A 20345-nucleotide genomic window follows, 5' to 3' on the forward strand; every position below is an offset into this window, starting at 1 on the left:
TATCAACAAACATTTATCTAATGAGTAGCTTAGTGACCGAATAAATAAATTTGGCACGTGCCAATGTTTATTATTTATAAATACAACTGTCAAAACAACATTAGAAATAAAGTTCCTACTCCGAAAAATCGGCCCTTTGACATATAAACTTATATTTTCAATATAACAAAAGAATCCGTTATCCGTGACATTTCAAACTTCCAGATATAAAACGAGTGATACATAAAACGTCATGATCAAATTCGAGACGAACGATTTTTCCAAAAATGTTTTGGGGGAATGTGGACATTCGGATTCGGCACTCCGAAAGGCTTCCGAAATGTTCATCGATGACCGAGAAGAACAAAAAGAAAGGTTTTTTCATTTCGATTTGACGCCCGTGGACGAAGTGGAGATAGAAAACGGATGGTACGACATAGTCATAGTGGAAGGATGGAAGCCGGAGCAGGTTGAAGACCTGGACCAGGCGCAGGAGTGGGACGGGGAGGGAGAGCTTCTGGCGGAGATCAGCGTAGATCCTGTCTCCCAGGAGGCGTCCGGGAGGTCCAACACCTTGGAAGACTCTGAGGACTGCGCCAACCTGTCATGGCTTCTCAACTTCAAGATCGACGACCTCATAAACTCGTGCAGCGAGGATCTGCCCTCTGGGAGAGGAGGCGGAGGCGGGGGTAAGGCTATCACTAACAGCTCGAGGCGTCACCAGGATACGACCCTTAGCAACCCTTCGATCATTCCTGATAAGAAGCCACCATACACGTACACTGAACTCATTGAGCTAGCACTGAGGGAAAAGGGGCAGTTGACTGTATCAGGAATCTACAACTGGATATCGTAAGTGCCACAAACGCTAGTTTTCGTTTTTTAGTTTCCGTGTAGGTTTCTTTTGCTAAAATATTTTCAAGGTAAATCAGTTTCGGAATTTGTGTCATGCAAGTATGAAAAAATATTTATTTATGAGTATTGTAATATTGTACAAATTAAACATTATCTTGTACCAAAACAAGTAATTTAATCAAACATGTATTTATTAACTGCATTGAAATAACAAAAATATTTTTTAAATTCCCTTTTCACATTATAAACAATTATAAATAATAAAAATAATGTGACCTCACTGAGGTTACCCGTGCCGAGGACAATATCATGATTATTATTATTGTGGATAATTTATATAGAGCCATTTTTATAATATAATACCACCTCAAGGGCACTTTACAAAGTGATTTTATGAATATTGATTTTAATTTGACTTAAAATTTTAGTAAGACTTTCTTAAAAAGATACGTTTTAGTAAAACGCAATTGACTAAAACCGTATAAATGTACCGATTTAACAATACCCACACAATCTCTTCACAGATATATAAATAAATTTTATAATTTTCTTCACTGAAACTGCAATTTTGTTATACCGTACAACTGACTGATTTTTACATTTTCACCTACCTTCCAATTTTGATAAATGAATTACTCATTGGCTAACTAACATATTCTATTGATTATAAAAAAATATTTTATCCACAACCTGGCGAGCGGTTTTAATTAAAGTGGCGAATTAAAAAAAGGGAACATAATTTTTGGTTCTTAGGTTTTTACTTGTTACTCGCATTATAAAATAATACTACTTCCGTATCGCTAAAAACTCTCAAACGCCATTTTATTTTGGTATTGAAACTCGGTAAGATTTGATAAAATAATTTTGTAAAATGATACCCAAGTAAAGTTTTTTTATTTTATTTTTTATTCCAGCTTCTTCTTCAATCAACATATATTTAAATATGAATTATTTGGTTACCTCCGAAGATTTTCCGTTTCACGATTTATAGTAGATATAAATTAGAATGCCTAGTTCTACGTATAGTGTGTAAGGGTTGCGAGGTTAAAGTTGTCAATAAACAGAGCAGTCCGTACCAGGCAGACTCCCTTGGCACGATACCTACTATGGTAGTCGGTAGTAATACCCACTAGCTACCCTTTACCTACACGAAACTGTTTTTCCTTTAACCCCACTAAGACGTAATTCGTCGTCAATGGCTGTATCCAACTGCGTCATAATTGACTATACGCAATAGGGAAATATCACGTTTTTAAAACATTTTTAAAAAAGTAAAAGGGTCTACGAAATACTGTCCAGTAAAAAAATATAGTTTTGCTACTTATTAGTACCTACCTAGCATACAAAATATTGTTAAGTTTGTAATTTTAAAATCCCGCAAAACGGTCATTGCATTGGCCACGCCTATACCTCACGATTCATGCTCATTTTTAACTTTGCTCTTTGGTTTGCCATTCGAATTTTTTTGGAACATCGTCACGAATCTTGACGTCACAGCTATCAATGCCAAACATGTCGCGTATTTCTAGTGACATATTTTTATTTTTATTTCATAAAGTTATGCATGAAAATATTTTTCCACAATATCCATATTGATTTTGAAAATACAATAAATTATTCCGAATCCATTTCATATATTTTTTATTGGTATTCGTAGTACGTGATATTTCCCTATTAGTTATGGTTGATTTACACATGAAATATGAAGTCTGAAAATTCGATAAAAATATTAAATCCACACGAAATATTTGAAATGCTCTGTTTAGTAAAATCGTGTAAAAATTCGTTTAGAACCAATATAAAAACGGCATTGCTGTATCTTTTAATTTATTCTATGCAATTTAAAAAAAATGTTTCTTGATTTATGTTTATGGCAGAAAACTGCCAGTGAAGGTGATATCCTAACATCATTATCTTTCTACAGAACCCTCAACCTGAATTTGACCCCCTCCTTTTCTTATTTCCAACCCCTTCCCTTCCTTATTATCGTTTGTTATATTTTTTTCGTATATTTATGTACTTACTGGTTTAAACTGTTATTATATTATAACGTCTTGACCTGCATATCTCTCATCAACTTGTTATTTGGTTGGTTGGAGGATTTTTCTCCATAGCAATAAACTCGCCATCACTACTCAAGAAAACTAAGAGACAATGTTGAAATATTGTGTTTTTATTGTAGTAGCATGTGTATTATATATAGCATAGACTATAGGACCATTTTTCTAATACTGGTATATTAAAATTTCAAATATCAGAAAACCCGGTATTTCGATATTTTCTCGATGATTTTGTTGAATATAATACACATTTAAAAATCGTAATGATTTTGCTTCAATGTATTTAGTTTTTAGGTTAAAATTATTATAAAAGATGGAAATCCTGAAAATAAAAGTGTTTAAAAAATAAATAAAAATAAAAAGTAAATCAACATTAGATAAATTCACTGGTTATTTTTGAGGTCTTCAATTTTAATTTAAGCTTAGGTAGGTATATGTATTATAACGCGAAAGTAATATATTTAACCTGACAAACACATACATTTCTTAAAACACTATGTTTTGCTGTTTATCAAATTCAACAAAATATAAATCGAGTAAACAAACAATACAAAAATGGGAAATTTTTAAGCAAGTCTGTAAGCATTAAATACAATCTAAATAAAGAAAATATTCAACGTGTTGTTGGCGGGTATGGCTAATAGTAGTAATGTTATAAACATATCACAACAGAGATGAAGAACATTTAAGAAAAGGTAATATAGAAGTCTAGGCATCTACAGGGCTTATGACCTGTCAATGGCTGGTTTAAGTGGCCACTTTACACACTGTGCAACATTCACCATTCCGCCTATATTTGAACATCTATATTCCTTCAATTCTTTCATCTATTGATGTTTGTGAAGTTAAAGAGCTGAAACCTTTATTTATGCGGGTGAGATTCATCTAATTGAATTATTTCACCTGGAATGGTGAATGTTGCACAGTGTGTAAAGTGGCCACTTAAACCAGCCATTGACAGGTCATAAGCCCTGTAGATGCCTAGACTTCTATATTACCTTTTCTTAAATGTTCTTCATCTCTGTTGTAATATGTTTACATAAACAGCTCCCCAGGGAGTTGAATCCAGTCCTTCTCTACAAAAATTTGGACAAACTGAAAATATTGTAGTAATGTTAATTGACTAAAACGACTAGGAAGCTACTGTCGCTACTGACGTTAGTGATGGAGTTTGATTAAAATAATCAGCATTCTGATTTCTAATCGGTTTAATGAGCGGAATGGCATATTCATGGCGTGATAAATAATCACATTTGAAGTTTAAAACTTCAAAACCGGACAAAATAATAAAATTTCATCTTATATCGAAATCTTTTCAAAATCGCGTTTTTGGTACAATATTTCGGATTTTTGACATTATCGAAAACCGGTATCTATGCTTTGGTATACATATGTACATCCAGAAGGCTTTTATAAAAATAATACGTAGTACAGTAAATTGACAAATGATAAGAACTTTATAATAAAATAAACAATAATAATATTATGAATTAATTATTTATTTATTTAAACACTTTATATAGGTACACGTACAGTTTACATACATATGCATAAATGCGGGCATATTGCCCTAAGGCAATTTCTTCCTACCACCCAAACCGTTCAATTTGAGAAAATCAGTGGTATATGAACATATTTTTGGCATATTATAATATTTTCATAACAGAACAAAATGTTGATACAAATATATATTTGTCAAGAAATAAAAGTGGACTTAATATCTACCCTATACTAGGAGAGGAGGGGGTAAGGAGGGAAGGAAAGAGAGAAGAGAAAGGAAAAACTCAAAGTATGATGTAATATAAAACTATTTTTCATACAGAACATCAGTTAATAATTCAAAAGTTTAAACAATTTCGTTAAGTTCTCGTAAAAAGTTTTATAATAATCGTAATACAATATATATTTTTTTAAAGTAGGATAACAGAGTAGTTGATACTTCTAGCACAAATATCAGAGAAAAAAGAATTCACGGAAAACGAACTTTTTATAACTGTGCAAATTAAAATAAAATGCAAATTTAAAATATTTATATAAAATACAGAGTGATACCTGAATTGTTTATTATATCTAAAAATGAGGATATCGTGGTTCGAGAGAGAGTTCCTTTCTTCCCCGCCCCTTCCGAGGCCACCAAGGGTTGGCCTTTCTGGTATGCAGTCTCCAAGTCGTTCGGTCTTGTGTCATCTCACTTGTCAGCTGCGTAGTTACAGTAAAAAAAAATAATGCGAAAAAAATGAAGAATATGTCCTATATACTGATTTTGGTAATCATTGGTAAAAACATACAAGTACGTAACATACATATAAACGAATCGAGATGATAATTGCAGAGAGAGGTTTCCTTACTTCAAGCCCCAGGATGACCGATGGAAGAACTCCGTGCGGCACAATCTGTCCATTAACCCGCACTTCAGGAAGGGGGCCAAGGCGGCCCGGGGCGCAGGCCACCTGTGGACCATAGCGGCCTCCAGCGCCGCTCTGGACCGGGTTCTCGCTTCCTGTGAAGCGGTGAGAAAATTTCAAATATTTACGTGCAAAAATAATTGTCAATTCTTTTTATTTATCCGAAAATATTAATATTGTTCAGTAACATACTATTACAAAGACACGTCACTAGCACAAAGAAAATGACATTTCAATTCGTGGGTAATAGGGAAATATCACGTAGGTACTACGAATACTGATAAAAATATATGAAATGGATTTTGAATAATAAATTGTGTTTTCAAAATCAATATGGATATTGTGGAGAAAAGTTTTAATTTATAACTTTGAAAAAAAAAAATATATATTTATATATATGTCACTAGAAAAACGCGACATGTTTGTGACGTCAAAATTCGTGATGATGTACGAAAACTTGAATGGTTTGAAACAAAGCTAAAAATGAACATGAATCGTGACGTATTAGAGGCGTGGCCAATGGAATGACCGTTTTTGCGGGAATTCAAAATTACAAATTCAAAAATATTTTTTATGTTACTAATAGGTAGCAAAGAATTTTTTTTTACTGGACAGTACGTGATATTTTCCTATCGTGCTCCGTGACTTTTTTCTCAAAGAACTTTCGTAATGATGACGCCAAGCAGAAGTATACCGTCGTGTGTGAGCTAGTACCGCCAGCTAGTACCGTTTCTATGGTAACGAGTTACACATAAATAAATTAGAACTAAAGAATTATGTATATCTCTTTTTTTTTGTGTATTGTGATTTGCAAACTATTTTTTTTCGAATTGTTGAGGGCAGCGCAATGTTTGCTATATATGTCGGATGAACTTGAATGAGATGAAAATTGTAATTTAAAGAAATAGTCAATATATGATACTTGTAACAGAACTGAAGACGCGTGCTGATAAATATGAAAAATTACTTAAGAGTATAAAATAAACATTAAGCATACTTATCTATATGATGAATTATTCATTAATGAGAAAGTTGTTAAAAATATTGCACCGAAATCAACAAATGAAAAGTTAAATCTAACAAAATAGTAAAAAGAACTTTGGATTTTTCGTTCCTGAGGCCAAACGCTACTGCGAGACCACACCAGGTAAAAATTTATATTTTTTATATAACGTGGTCTACAGTCGCCGCAAATTTAAAATGCGGTAAGGGAAAATGTAAATTGTTTGGGAGTTTTTGTTTTTAAATTTAATAAATTTTTTTGTGCAACATTTGTTCTAATATATAAGTAAAAAAATATTTTTTTTGCGAATTTCTTTTCCCTTTCTTAAACAATTTACACTTTTTCCCTTTCAACATTTAAAAAAAATTTAACAGTGTTAAGTAGATTAGAACACTAGATGCATGTAATAAAAATAAGAAGTTTAGGAATTTAAAAGGCTTATGACATGTCATTGTCTGGTTTAACTTTGTTAAATACTTACAATAATTATGTCTATGTTTAAACATCCATTCCACGGCTGGAATCGTCAGACCTGTAAATGCCTCGACTTCTTATTCTCTTCTCAAAGAAGATGTTCATTTCTGAGTTTTATTTTAAGGTACAGGACAATGCAAAAGGATAAATATTTTTACGGTTATATTTTTACGTGTCCGGGCAGATGAATAAAACAGTTCTCTATATGAGAGATTTTGATTCGATAGCTACTCTTAGGTAAACATTTTGAAAAAGGAAATCAAGTGGAGATAAGTCCGCCTCGTAGTGTAGTAGCTAGCGTGTTCGCCTATGCGTCATTTCTGGAAAGGTCAACATGAAATTTTCATTTAAAAGATAATTATGAACCGCAATATTTCATTGTTTCTGAACCAGTACTGGAAGCGTGAGACTGATCACATTACAGTTATATAACAGACGATCAATATAAGCATAACATAATTCGTCGGGTGTCTGGCACAAGTTGGTAAGTACATTTTACTAGTTGTGAGATATTTATTTATTTATGTTTTAGTTAGTTCGTACATCTTAAAAGCTATAAACTTTTATTGACATTACTATTTTTTTCAAAATTCCTCAAGAATATCCTTTCTTCAAATTAATTTAAAAAAAATCAATTCCTTATATTTCTTTTAGCTCTTAAGGTAACTCATTGTACAGCTTTAATCCCTTGTACAATGAGTTTTGAGATTCTGTTTTTCTCCTCATTGGTAATCTTATCTTGTTTTTATCCTTTGCATATTGCACTTTTAAAGTTAAAAGCTCATCTCAAAATGAACTATTCAAATAAAACTACAAGTTTAATATTATAAAATATGAAATAATTTTACTTACTTTTTGAACTCATATTATTTTATGCCTTTATGAAGACATCTCACTTTCCGAAAATTTGTGGTTACCAACTTGTGCCAGAAATCCGTCAATTGGTGTACCAATGCAGTATCCTATGCACCACCAGGTGCGTTTAAGGATATAATGGTGGTGATATTTCCGTGGAAGTGAAAAAGTCGATTTTCATATTAGAGAGTTATTTTTATCACGAATGAAGCATAACGTAAAAGCCCCAAAAATGCGTCAATCATGCTTTAGAAATCATTTAAAGAGGGTATGACGCATGAATGATGATATTTTATGATTTTAAAGCTGATTTAACTATAGGTACTTATTTTAGATATTTGGATATCTTTAGAGGAAAGGCTACCTCCGGGATCAATCCAGAAATACATTATCAAGATATATGTATTTAAATAGATAACAGATCATAGATCTCGTAAATGCCTGTACTTTCATAACCCCTTTACAAAAATACCTTTAATTTGTAAATGATTGGTACGTGGCCAGCCGGATGAAAATACAGTTATCTGCGTGAAATAGAATCAGAAACGAGAGTTTTCGACTCATATTTTCAGGTGAAAATCCCGAAAAAGAAAATCGAGTGGAGATAAGTCTGTCCCGTAGTGAAGTGGTTGGCGCGTTCGCCTATCAGGCAGGGTCAAAGTAAATATTTATTTCAACGGTGGTTCACTGACATATTTAAACTGCCTCTGGATTGGATCACGATGTGAAAGACTGATCGTCTCACCTTGATGATCCTAATATTGACACCTGATTTTTATCATTCGAATAATTTTTATCAAACTTGCTAGTTACGTTATTCTTATTTATATATTATGTATGTGTATGTTATATTTGAATTAACTTACGCGTATTGTCATACCTGCTATGCTTTATTGTTGACATTACATTGTATTCACTGCATTTTGTGGTTACCTACCGTATTGTATGGGACTAGTTGCACAGTCATTCAGTGTGTATCAATTAAATTTTTAAATAAATTGCTTTTTTTTTTCAGAATAAGGTTTAGAAATTTACCACACTTTTAACAATATAATTTATAACATTTCTTAAGTTAAATATTTACAAAAAGGTTTCGAAAGTAGATATAAATTATCATTTTTTTATTTTATTTTTATAATCAAACTTCTAACCAAGCTCTTTCTTGTACACTTTTCAATATAATTAAAAGTTTTAATTTATTTTTTAAATATACTTACGCACTCTCTCCCTCATTCATTCACACACGCACATGCACACTCTCCCTCATTCATTCACATATACACACATTCACATACATACACATGAATACAAACGTCTCACATATACAATTACGAAAACTCTTTTTCTTATATATTATGTATTATTAGATTGACAGTGGATTTTTAAATTGGCTCTAGTATTGTTAATATGTTTCTACTTATTTTTTTTATGTAATAGCTGTAAAAATTCCAAATAAAAATAATGAAAAAATATACTGAATTTGGCATACTATTGCAGTGCTCTATGCACCACTGTTTGCAAAAAGGGAAACGATGACGATGCAATGTTTCGCGCTTTATTTATAAAGGTTTTTAAGTTAGAAAAAAAAATTGTTGATGTTAAAAAATGTGTGAAGTGGCCAATTGAACCATCCAATGACAGGCCATAATACCTTTAAATGCCTAGACTTTAATATTCCCTTCTCTAAATGTTTTCCAATTCTGTTTTAATATCGTGGGGTAGTTATTACAACTAGGTAACTTTAGAGTTAACCACTATAAACACATTTGTATACTTCTCCAAGAACTAGACAAGAAAATAGACAAGATGCGCATTTCAATCGTCATATTATAATGATTTAAATAACCCCGCGATATATTGATCAATTTATCTTATAACTGCCTTACTACTAATTTAGAAATAAGCAAGAATACAATGTGTCAATATTGAAAACATTATTGAATAAAACATGTAGTTACTATATACCCAGTCGTTGTTGTGAAGTAACAATATATTACTATGCACATAATAAAATAAGCTCTTTGTATTGTTCAGTACTGAGAATTTTCGATAAATTTTCCCCAAACATTTAAAAGTTTACTAGAATTCTCTGCAGATAAGTTTATACGGTTTGCACTGCAACATTGTAAATTCAATTTTATAAACGAAAAATGTGCTTTGTACGCGATAGTCAGTAATATATTTTGGTAGCGGAATGTTATCCATCAATTCAAGTTTGAGAAGTTAGAATAATTTAACGATATCTGATTTACTGTATAGAAATTCTCAGTTTTCAAATAAGCGTATGCAGAAATGAAAAAAAATATTACTAAAGGGTGATCACACCATTCCCTTTCCGCTCCTAACGGTAATATGATCAGTATTACGTGTCGGGTGCAAATCCATGAACAATGAAATATTAAACAATATGTATTGGGAAGTAGCGAGGAAAGGAGGCAGAGACGTAGTGTGGCAACATAACTCGTCATGCCGCACGTCATGCTCCTCGTCGTGCCCACCGCTCCCTATTTTGTCGGTTTTTTGAGCTCGAGTCAAAGGACCGGCAATACGAGCGCGAGTGGATCGTTACATAATCACGCGGTCGCAGTACGCATCGAGCGCTCGCACAAGACGCACGCGTCATTTTGAATGATGTATATTTCGTTGTATGACATTTAAAAAAAAAAGTTTTTTTTACAATACACCTAAAAAGTAAAACAAAGTATTGAAAAAATAAAGAATAATTACATGCAATAAAATTTATATTAATGAAATACATATTAACAGTAAAAATAGTAAACAAAAATCCCACAAAGGCATGGCTTGTTCATGGGTATACAAGAAATGTGTATGAATCTAATAAATAGACAGGTATAATATTTTTGTTTAATATAAGAAAGAGAAAAGAAAATATTCTCTAAAAGATTATAAAGTACTTTTTTTAAATTTTATAGTAATTAAAAAAGGAAATAAAAAATATTAAAAAAAACATTAAAATATTTCATATTGTTCCATTGATATAATTAGCTGTACCAAAAATGCATAGCGCGCACGCTGTCACAGTTTCACCGTTAATTGCATAGAAAGACAAATAACAAGTGCGGAGCGTCGCGATTAATTGCGCGACTAGAGCAGTGTGTGGGCGGAGAGGGCAACATCGGGCGAGAGGGCGGCAGCGCGAGGAGCATGAGCATGAGCAGCGCAAGGAGCAAAGTGTGGCGGGGCTATTTACGCCCACCTTACCAGGAATCGAACCCGGTTCCTCAAAAATAGTAGACGAACGCGCCAACCACTACACAACGAGGCGGACTTATCTCCACTCAATTTCCTTATTCAGGATTTATACCTGAGAGCAGCTATCGAGTCGAAAACATTCGTCCGGGCTCCAGGTTCTATTTCGCACAGATAAATGTATTCTTCATCCAGATGACCGACACGAGAGTTTTAACATACATATGCTTAACTGTGTTGTTCAGATGGTAAAATAAAACAAATTCAACCTAAAGCTTTATGAGAAAAGCTCACTAACCACATTTTATCGTCTTGGATAATCCAGAATTGTTTCTGTCTCCGAATGAATTGAGGTACTTCAATTCAATTACCCAGTTTTCGTACTTTCATTTAACAGTTGAAAGTTGACGAAAAAAGCTTCCTGAAAGCTTAATCACGCATGGTTTATAAATAAAACACACAAAGCTTTTAGTCATTCAAGTAAAGTGCTAAGGGAACATCATAAAACCGTCGTGATTTCATTCCTATCTGGTTACTGAAAGGATTCACTTTGGTATTACGTTGGTTCCTTAGTCCTTTGTCAGTTCTATTGCCTCCGATGTACTTAATCGATTAACCCTAATCGAATTATTAGGCCTCTCTTTATTTAGCCAATTACTAGTTTAGGGTTGAATATTTAAACTTACGATACATACGATTATTCTACCTTCAGACTGGTTTCTAGTGTTAATTGGTAATCAACTACGTTTTTACCGTTTATTTTAAATGTATAAATGTAGCAAGTAAGCATATTTATCAAAAACTTTTTCTAAATAATAAAATACACGTAAAAAGAGCAAAATGAACATTTTTGTTTTTAATTACTAAATAATTTCATAAAGATGTAAAACTTTGATGTACCGATAGTGAACGGCGTATTTTTTTTATTCTACAGATTATATCGCGCCCCTAGAAGTACACTGTCGAAAGTACAAACTTGACTGTTTTGTGTCATGAATGTAGTTTGAACATATTTTTTTTCTCTTTCTTAAGAGGACACTCTAGAATCTCAACGATTTTTTTTGAGCGAGATATATTACAAACTTCAGTGTCTTAAAAAAACAATTGAGTAAAAAATCGAGAAAACACTGCAGTAATTCGAATGCTACAGTGTTTTTATCATATTATTTCAATAATCGAATAAGCAAATACCATAAAAAATATTAGGCATTATAATGTCAACATACATAGTTACAGGCATTAATAAATATTTACAAAAAATGTTTATGATCTATTAATGGCTAGTTTAGACATACCACGGTATTATTCTGGGGTGTGATATTATTAAATACGAGTATGTATACCTACTTCCATCGTCAGCTGCGCTGAATAGGGTATTTTCACTCTGTAGGAATATCGGATTTAACATACTGTACTTATAGAGTAGTTTTAAAGACTATGTTAATGTTTATATTAGCGTTTATGATACATCATTTCATTTGCAAAATTCGCTTTTATAAAAACGGCAATTTCATAAGTTGGCAATAAATTTAGTCACAGTTTACGAGTGATGATTTATTTTAATGTTGGTAATACCATACATATAAATTAAAAGTCGCGTGTACGATATAATATTGTCTATGCTCCTTTCACCCCTACTAAACCTTCTCGACTCCAGGGATTGACAGGTTGACAGATGAAAATAAAAAATATCCAATTTAAAGGATATTTTCATTACTTAAAGTATTTTTTAACATAAACATTCAAAATTTATTTCGATTTATCATGACGGACTTCACAGTTAACATTAAGCATTGCTTTTAGCTGAATACATTTAAATATTTTAAATCGCACGACACCACTTCGAAACAACGTTGGATAAGTGACAGGACTTGAAAGCCGTAAACGTAAACAAATGACCCAGAGAAAAATAAAGCTATAATTACTAGACATTTATGTAAAAACTTCTGGCGACGTCACAGCATCCGATTACATTATATTTTATGATATCATGAATTGTTCGTTTTTCGCATTATTCAAATGACTAGAATTTAATCCTCTATATCTCCCTTGTTTTGAAATAGATTTTAATAAGAATTGTATCAATTATCTAGTAATTTTTTTATATTAATTTATTAGATAAGATAATAAAAAATCCACGAGAATTGCCCCTTGAGTAAAAGCATACTAACCGTAAAATTTCCGTAGAGTGGAAATATGGTGAACTGAGTAAAAACGTAAACAAAATAAGGGACAAATTCTGTAGTTGTTTTACGAAAAAAATGTAAAATACATGCAGAGTTTAAGGGATGCAACGGGTACGTCTCGAAACCTGTAAAAATAAAAAGTCGGTAAGTGGTTGCATAATAATATTTACTAACATTAGTTAAAATGTTTCCCCACAAATTTGATATCTTTAAACGTAAATAATACTATACAATGGACTCGCAATGATTTATCTTACCGCTTGAAAAATTATACTGGAGACAAATTTAAAATCAATCTGAAAAAGCACGCGATGACTAACCTAACCAGACGAGACATAACTTATTTCTTATAAAACCAAAACGGATTAAAAAAAAAAAACAATTAAAAAATTGTTTCTAGTAGCGCTAGGCATGATAAAATATTTGCGAATCAAAATACTAAATAATCTTTATCCTCGAGGAGTTTTTGAGTTACAATTTAGGCTTAAATTTAATTATTTCTTTTAATCTTTTCCATTTCTGTAGAAGATTCGGTTATCATAAATGCAGAATTCGATAATATTTTCAGTAAAATGACAACAGTATAATTATTAACGAAAAAAGTTTCTATTTAGGAATACATATTATTATTTAAAATGAAAAGATATGAAAACAAAATTAAAGCAAAACAAATAACATATGGGCACATACATTTAAAAAAGGTTTATTGTTAGGTGTCCTCGGCACGGGTAACCCCAGTGAGGTCACATTACTTTTATTATTAATTATAGTTTGTAAGAGAAAAATATGAATAAATAAATTATAAACAATATTTTGAGTTTGTCCAAAATTTTATAGACAAGGACTGGATTCGACTCCCTGGGGAGCTGTTTATATTAACATATTACAACAGAGATGAAGAACATTTAAGAGAAGGTAATATAGAAGTCTAGGCATCTACAGGGCTTATGACCTGTCAATGGCCGGTTTAAACACTGTGTAACATTCACTATTCTGCCAGTATTTGAACATCTATATTCCTTCAATTCTTCCATCTGTTGATGTTTGTGAAATTAACGAGCTGAAACCTTTATTTATGCGGATGAGATTTATCTAATTGAATTATACATACTAGGCAACGCCTGAAAATGTTATTTTTCAAATTTCTATACTTCTTCATGGACCAGGTGGATTTATCAACAATATTTTGAGTTTGTCCATTGACAGGTCATAAGCCCTGTAGATGCCTAGACTTTTATATTATCTTCTTCATCTCTGTTGTAATATGTTAAAATAAATAATAAATAAATAGGAAGGAAATGTTACGAAAATCACCAAAGAGTAATTTGATTTTATTATTCGTGTCTACTAGATATGGAAAATTCATAATTCATTTCCAATTAATTAATCAGCATTTTGTGAATTGGTCCCGGTGGGCGGGATATAACAATTTAATCAGTCTGTAATCAAAGTGTGACATGTAAAAGTGTAATATATCGATGATCGATATATTAGTTGGTGCGTGGCGGACGCGGTCTGATAAGCTCGGCAAATCATCGCCCCTAAACGGTTTGTAAGCTCCAAGGTTCGCTGTGACCAGTGACTTAGGCTTATTTCAGACGGATCGTACAAATCCACACGGCGCCGTAAAATAATACCGGGATATAATTTATTGTTTAATAATTTTATTAATTTATTTAATGAATATTTCAAGAAGGGCTAGGTGCGGCTAGGAATATCAGACCCTGCTTTCATCGGTTAGAACGAATCTCCTATATAATGCCTGCATAACACTTATTCTGCCCTAATAAGCAGAAAGGAAAATATTTTCAAAAGTCGTATTTATCAACTTTATGCATTTATATTTATTAAAAACTCCTAAATGCTTGGCCGCAATGGCAAGCATTTTGCGAAGCGCGATTTGATCATGTGTTGAGTCCTAAAATAAGTTGGCAGTTCATGTCAGAACTATGAAACGCGAACCTGATAGAGGTAGCTCTTTGTGGACACCATTTGCTCCAACTAGGGAGCAGACATGGAATTTTGACGATTTAATGCAGGAGAACGCACTAACCCATTCCCTTTTCACACCTAATGGTGCATAAGACACTGCATTGATGCACAAATCGCAGTGTATCTTGATCATTTTTGTTACATGGTGGTAAGTAGATCAGTCTTATGCTTCAGGTGCCAGATCGAGGACTATGAAAATATTCTTACGTTTTTAAAAAGCACCTTTTTAAATAAATATTTTAAGTCAACCATTTCGGGAATCGAACCTGATACCTTTTGCATGGTAGACAAAAGCACTAACCATTACATCACGAGGCAGAGAGTAGTTACTACATAAATATATATTTTTTAAATATGATAAATATTAATCCACTCTATTTTGACGTGTGGATTTATACGACTGGTGTGAAATCAGCCTTAATATCTGTGCACATTTAAGAGGGGAGTTCTGCAATTGAAGAGTGATTTCTCAAAGTGGCTTAAGTCACTAAAGAAAGTTTAGTGTCCGGTTTTATCAGATCAGGTGATGTTTTTTATATGATATATCAACGTGATTTTAAAATCATACTTCGTCGATCGTCGACTTATTAATAAATAGTAGCGTAATAGGTCGATGAATAAATCAAATAAACTTTGGTAATGTGCCATCATCAAAATGCATATCAAAATAGGGATTTTTAAGGGCATTTTGAGGAAAAATGTGAAATTTTAAAGCTTTATAGTACCGGGCTTAAAGACAGTTAGTGAACAAATTTTCTTACTAGTTTTATAGCTTATAATTGTCATTACAATGGCATTCTTAACTTAAAATGCTTAAATTTTGACTTAGAACTGTTTAAAACATCACTCTTCAATTGCTTGTGACTCCAAAATACTGTAAACTATTGACATATTAACACACATACGCGCCCTACAAAGTAAAATATTTTTTTTAGTAGTGTCATGAAAATATATCCATAATTAATGAGTTTGTTTATTTATACCATAGCTACATTAAACGAGCATGCGTACTCTACCAAAATGAAATGATACTCCTTTTTGGTGCATTAAAAAGTTTGTATTTTAATGTTAACAATTAACATTAGTTTTTTATGGATCCCATTCAGATTCTTCCTTTAAATTCCATGTAATTTTGACCCATTTATTTTTTTTCACTGTATTTTGAGGAATGTTGTATTTTTTCATATGTCAAGTTATAATTATCACTCGTAAAAAAATAATACTTATTTTTACCCTTTTTTGAACTTGAAATAATATCAACACTGGCGCAAAGTTTTACTAATAATATTGATACCCCATTCTTAACTCGCCCTACGTCTAGACTCTCCTCTTACGGAATATTATTTATTGAACCAATATGCCCGTTACAGGTATAATTAATTTTACCTGTCTGTCTTTAGAACTACAGTTATTGTTAGCTTAAAGGGTAAATACTTCATTAGTTTAACTCCCGATTAGAGCCCACACAAAAATACCACAAGTTTAATTTAGGTTTCGTTAGCTACCTAGTATTATTAATAAATTAGATAAATATTTTATAGTAAACAATTTTCACTGTAGTAGTTAATTTATTATAGAAATAAAAGACGAGTAAAACTTTAATCCACAAATTTGTGGATTAAAGTATCAGTCGTCTTTTATTTCTATAATAAATTACAATGAACTTCCATCAAGAATTTTCACTTTCAAACTTAAAAGTTGTAGTAATTAATTGTTAGGTACTGACTGGGTTGGAAACATTAATATTCAAATCATTCAATATACAATTGGTTTATAAATATATTATCAGGGCATTGGTTTATAAATATATTATCAGGGCCCCGATTACCATCCGAAGTTAACACATATCTTAAATTTTATCTACAAAGTAAAATTAAGTTTTCTATATCAAAAGCAGAATATGCATACACTTTTTTCTTTTAAACATGTTTAATTATAGATTACTAATAAATACATTTTAAATGTTCATGCAAATATACTCATTTTTGTACACAAATATCTGTTTTTCTATAAATAAATATACATAGACAGTCGAAGATAACTCTGTTAACTTCCCATTTTAATCGGGGCCCTGGTATGTGAAAGGATAGACAATATTGTTTTATGTTTTTGAATGAAATATCATCTGGTAAAAGATAAGTTCACTACAGCAGTTTTTTAAATTTATTTATTATGGTTCATAAACAATAAATAATACATACAAAATTGGTATACTTATCACAATTTGTTATGTTTAGATATTGTTCATTATATTATATAAAAACAACATGCACAAATGAGTGTATTTTTTTTAATTAAAAAAAAAAAGTCTACCTTATTCAATTCTATTAACATTATGAAAGTTATGATAGTAAATTATTCGAACAGGTTATTACAAATTATTTTACCCAACTAACATAAGAGACTATTTGATTTTATAAATTGCGCTACAGTTCTTTAATGTTATTAATGAACTGTAGTTATTTAATGTATCGTTAAAGGTATCAATATCAGCACTATTTTCTACATAATTATAAAATCTTAACATACATGATAAAGAATTAAAATGCGTCATATTATTATTGGTTGGAAGATAAAATGTAGTGTACGATCTCAATCGCCGACTGGGGATATTCAGAGTAACATTTTCTAAACAAAATTTAGAATCAACATTACAATGAATCATTTAATAAAGATACCTCAAGTATGACCTCTATCTGTCTCCTAAATTCCAACTTATCTAGACTAAAATGTTCCAGGCGGTCATCGTAAGACTGAAGGGTTCCGCCTAGGTTAAATTAAAATGTATAGTTACGAAGATTTTTTTTGCACAAATAAAATAAAATAAATGTGAGTTATGTAATGTGGTGACCAGACAACCCACCTGAATTCCAAATTACTAAGAACAAATAAATTGTATAAACAAATTATCGATGATACATATTTTAAAAGTTTACATATTCTGTATATAAAAGCTCCTGACTTCACTTCGACCTGTGACGGATCCACGTGAATAGTTTTCGCCCTCCAAGCCTAGACCTTTAAAGAGCCTGGTACTGTGTGGAAGGCGAGAGTTATCATTTTTCTAAATCTCCCCCTCCAAACTCAGTTCCGTAAAGTATCGGGCTATTAGATAGGGGGCGAGCTGTTTGACATCCACAGGTTTTATTTATTTATTTTATTGATTTTATTTATTTCATTTTTTAAAAAATTTATTTTATTTATTTTATTTATTTTATTTATTTTATTTATTTTATTTATTTTATTTATTTTATTTATTTTATTTATTTTATTTATTTTATTTATTTTATTTATTTTATTCATTTTATTAATTAATTTATTTTATTTATTTTTTTTATTTCATTTATTTCGTTTATTTCATTTATTTTTTATTTTTTAAATTATTTTATTTGGTTTATTTTTTTTATGTATTTTATTAATTTTATTTATTTTACTTATTTTACTTATTTTATTTATTCAATTTATTTAATTTATTTAATTTATTTAATTTATTTCATTTATTTTATTTATTTTATTTATTTCATTTATTTCATTTATTTCATTTATTTCATTTATTTCGTTTATTTCATTTTTTTTTACTTATTTTATTTATTCAATTTATTTAATTTATTTAATTTATTTTATTTATTTTATTTATTTCATTTATTTCATTTATTTCATTTATTTCGTTTATTTCATTTCTTTTATTTTTTATATTTCTTTTATTTTTTATATTTATTTTATTTATTTTATTTATTTTATTTATTTTATTTATTTTATTTTATTTTATTTATTTTATTTATTTTATTTATTTTATTTATTTTATTTATTTTATTTATTTTATTTATTTTATTTATTTTATTTATTTTATTTATTTTATTTATTTTATTTATTTTATTTATTTTATTTATTTTATTTATTTTATTTATTTTATTTATTTTATTTATTTTATTTATTTTATTTATTTTATTTATTTTATTTATTTTATTTATTTTATTTATTTTATTTATTTTATTTATTTTATTTATTTTATTTATTTTATTTATTTTATTTATTTTATTTATTTTATTTATTTTATTTATTTTATTTATTTTATTTATTTTATTTATTTTATTTATTTTATTTATTTTATTTATTTTATTTATTTTATTTATTTTATTTATTTTATTTATTTTATTTATTTTATTTATTTTATTTATTTTATTTATTTTATTTATTTTATTTATTTTATTTATTTTATTTATTTTATTTATTTTATTTATTTTATTTATCTTATTTATTTTATTTATCTTATTTATTTTATTTATCTTATTTATTTTATTTATTTTATTTATGTAGTTTATTTAATTTATTTTTTATTTTTTGATTATTTTATTTATTTTATTTATTTATTTTTTGCACCACAACAGGCCAGAAGGCCCAATTACAGTGGTGAATTACATCACACAACACCCAGGCTTGAGAAAAATCACATTTATATTTTTTGTGTTCTCACCGGGAATCGAACCTGGAACCTTTCGTGTGTGAGTCAAGCGTCTTGACCACTACACCACGGAGGCCGCCGAGGTTTAACCAGTGGTCCCCCGAGGATGAGGCTCCTTTTATGATGTAAAGCATCACATTCACATATAATGTGTATAGGTGTTTCCTCATCTGCACTGCAGAACCTACATCTAGAAGTTTCGGAAAGGTTCATTCTAGCAAGGTGTTTGTTCAATCTGAAGTACCCTGTATAAGGTCGAAAGCAAACCTTTCCGAGTACCCTTTTATCAGTTCCTTCGCGAAGTGCTGACCAGGTACTTTATATCGGAGCATTATGCAATGGTTCCTGGCCCATGACCTAAATCGACAGGCTTATGAAAACTCTTATGGGTTGGCTTCAAAGATTTGTATAAGTACATTGATTGTAACTAACCTAAACTATCTTAGAAACTATCCGTATTTAAATTTACAGTAGGTGTGGTGTAGTAATAGCCTAATCCAGTCAAACATGGGAAGTGTGTCATTTTATAGCCACAATTGATAGCTCTGCTTGCTTCTTGAATGCTTGACTTTGCTGTAGGAACACATCGAGAACACTGTTTTGGGATAGTTTGTTAACTGTTTTGTAGATCCTTGGCAGAGGTAGTAGTAATTTTTAACATTAAACAATGTACCGAGTTTTTCTAAACACCTCCGGTTTTAATAGTCGTTGTTTTCTTGTTTTTTTTTTAAATATTTTTTTAAAATTTTATTATCAAGTCCAATTATCAAGTCCTACTGAACAGTATAAAATGCAGTTCGTCAGCAGTGCTTATAATTAAGTTCTAATATATACGAGTATACATAATCTTATCTCTTAAACTCT

The 20345-nt window shown here is 30.4% G+C and overlaps 1 protein-coding gene across 1 annotated transcript in view; it reads left to right on the top strand.

The window, feature by feature from the left end:
* Nucleotides 1-232: 232 nt before the first annotated feature.
* The window catches only part of LOC148281290 (uncharacterized), a 29123-nt gene continuing 9010 nt past the window's right edge, over nucleotides 233-20345 (top strand). Inside the window, exons 1-2 of the mRNA XM_088226927.1 lie at nucleotides 233-831; nucleotides 5227-5404. Of these exons, the coding sequence (XP_088083053.1) occupies nucleotides 233-831; nucleotides 5227-5404 (777 nt within the window). The remainder of the gene's footprint in view (nucleotides 832-5226; nucleotides 5405-20345) is intronic.

This window comes from Micrasema longulum, unplaced genomic scaffold, assembly GCF_059751315.1.
Source record: "Micrasema longulum isolate JH-2025_06_02 unplaced genomic scaffold, ASM5975131v1 h1tg000480l, whole genome shotgun sequence".
Classification (NCBI taxonomy): Eukaryota; Metazoa; Arthropoda; class Insecta; order Trichoptera; family Brachycentridae; genus Micrasema; species Micrasema longulum.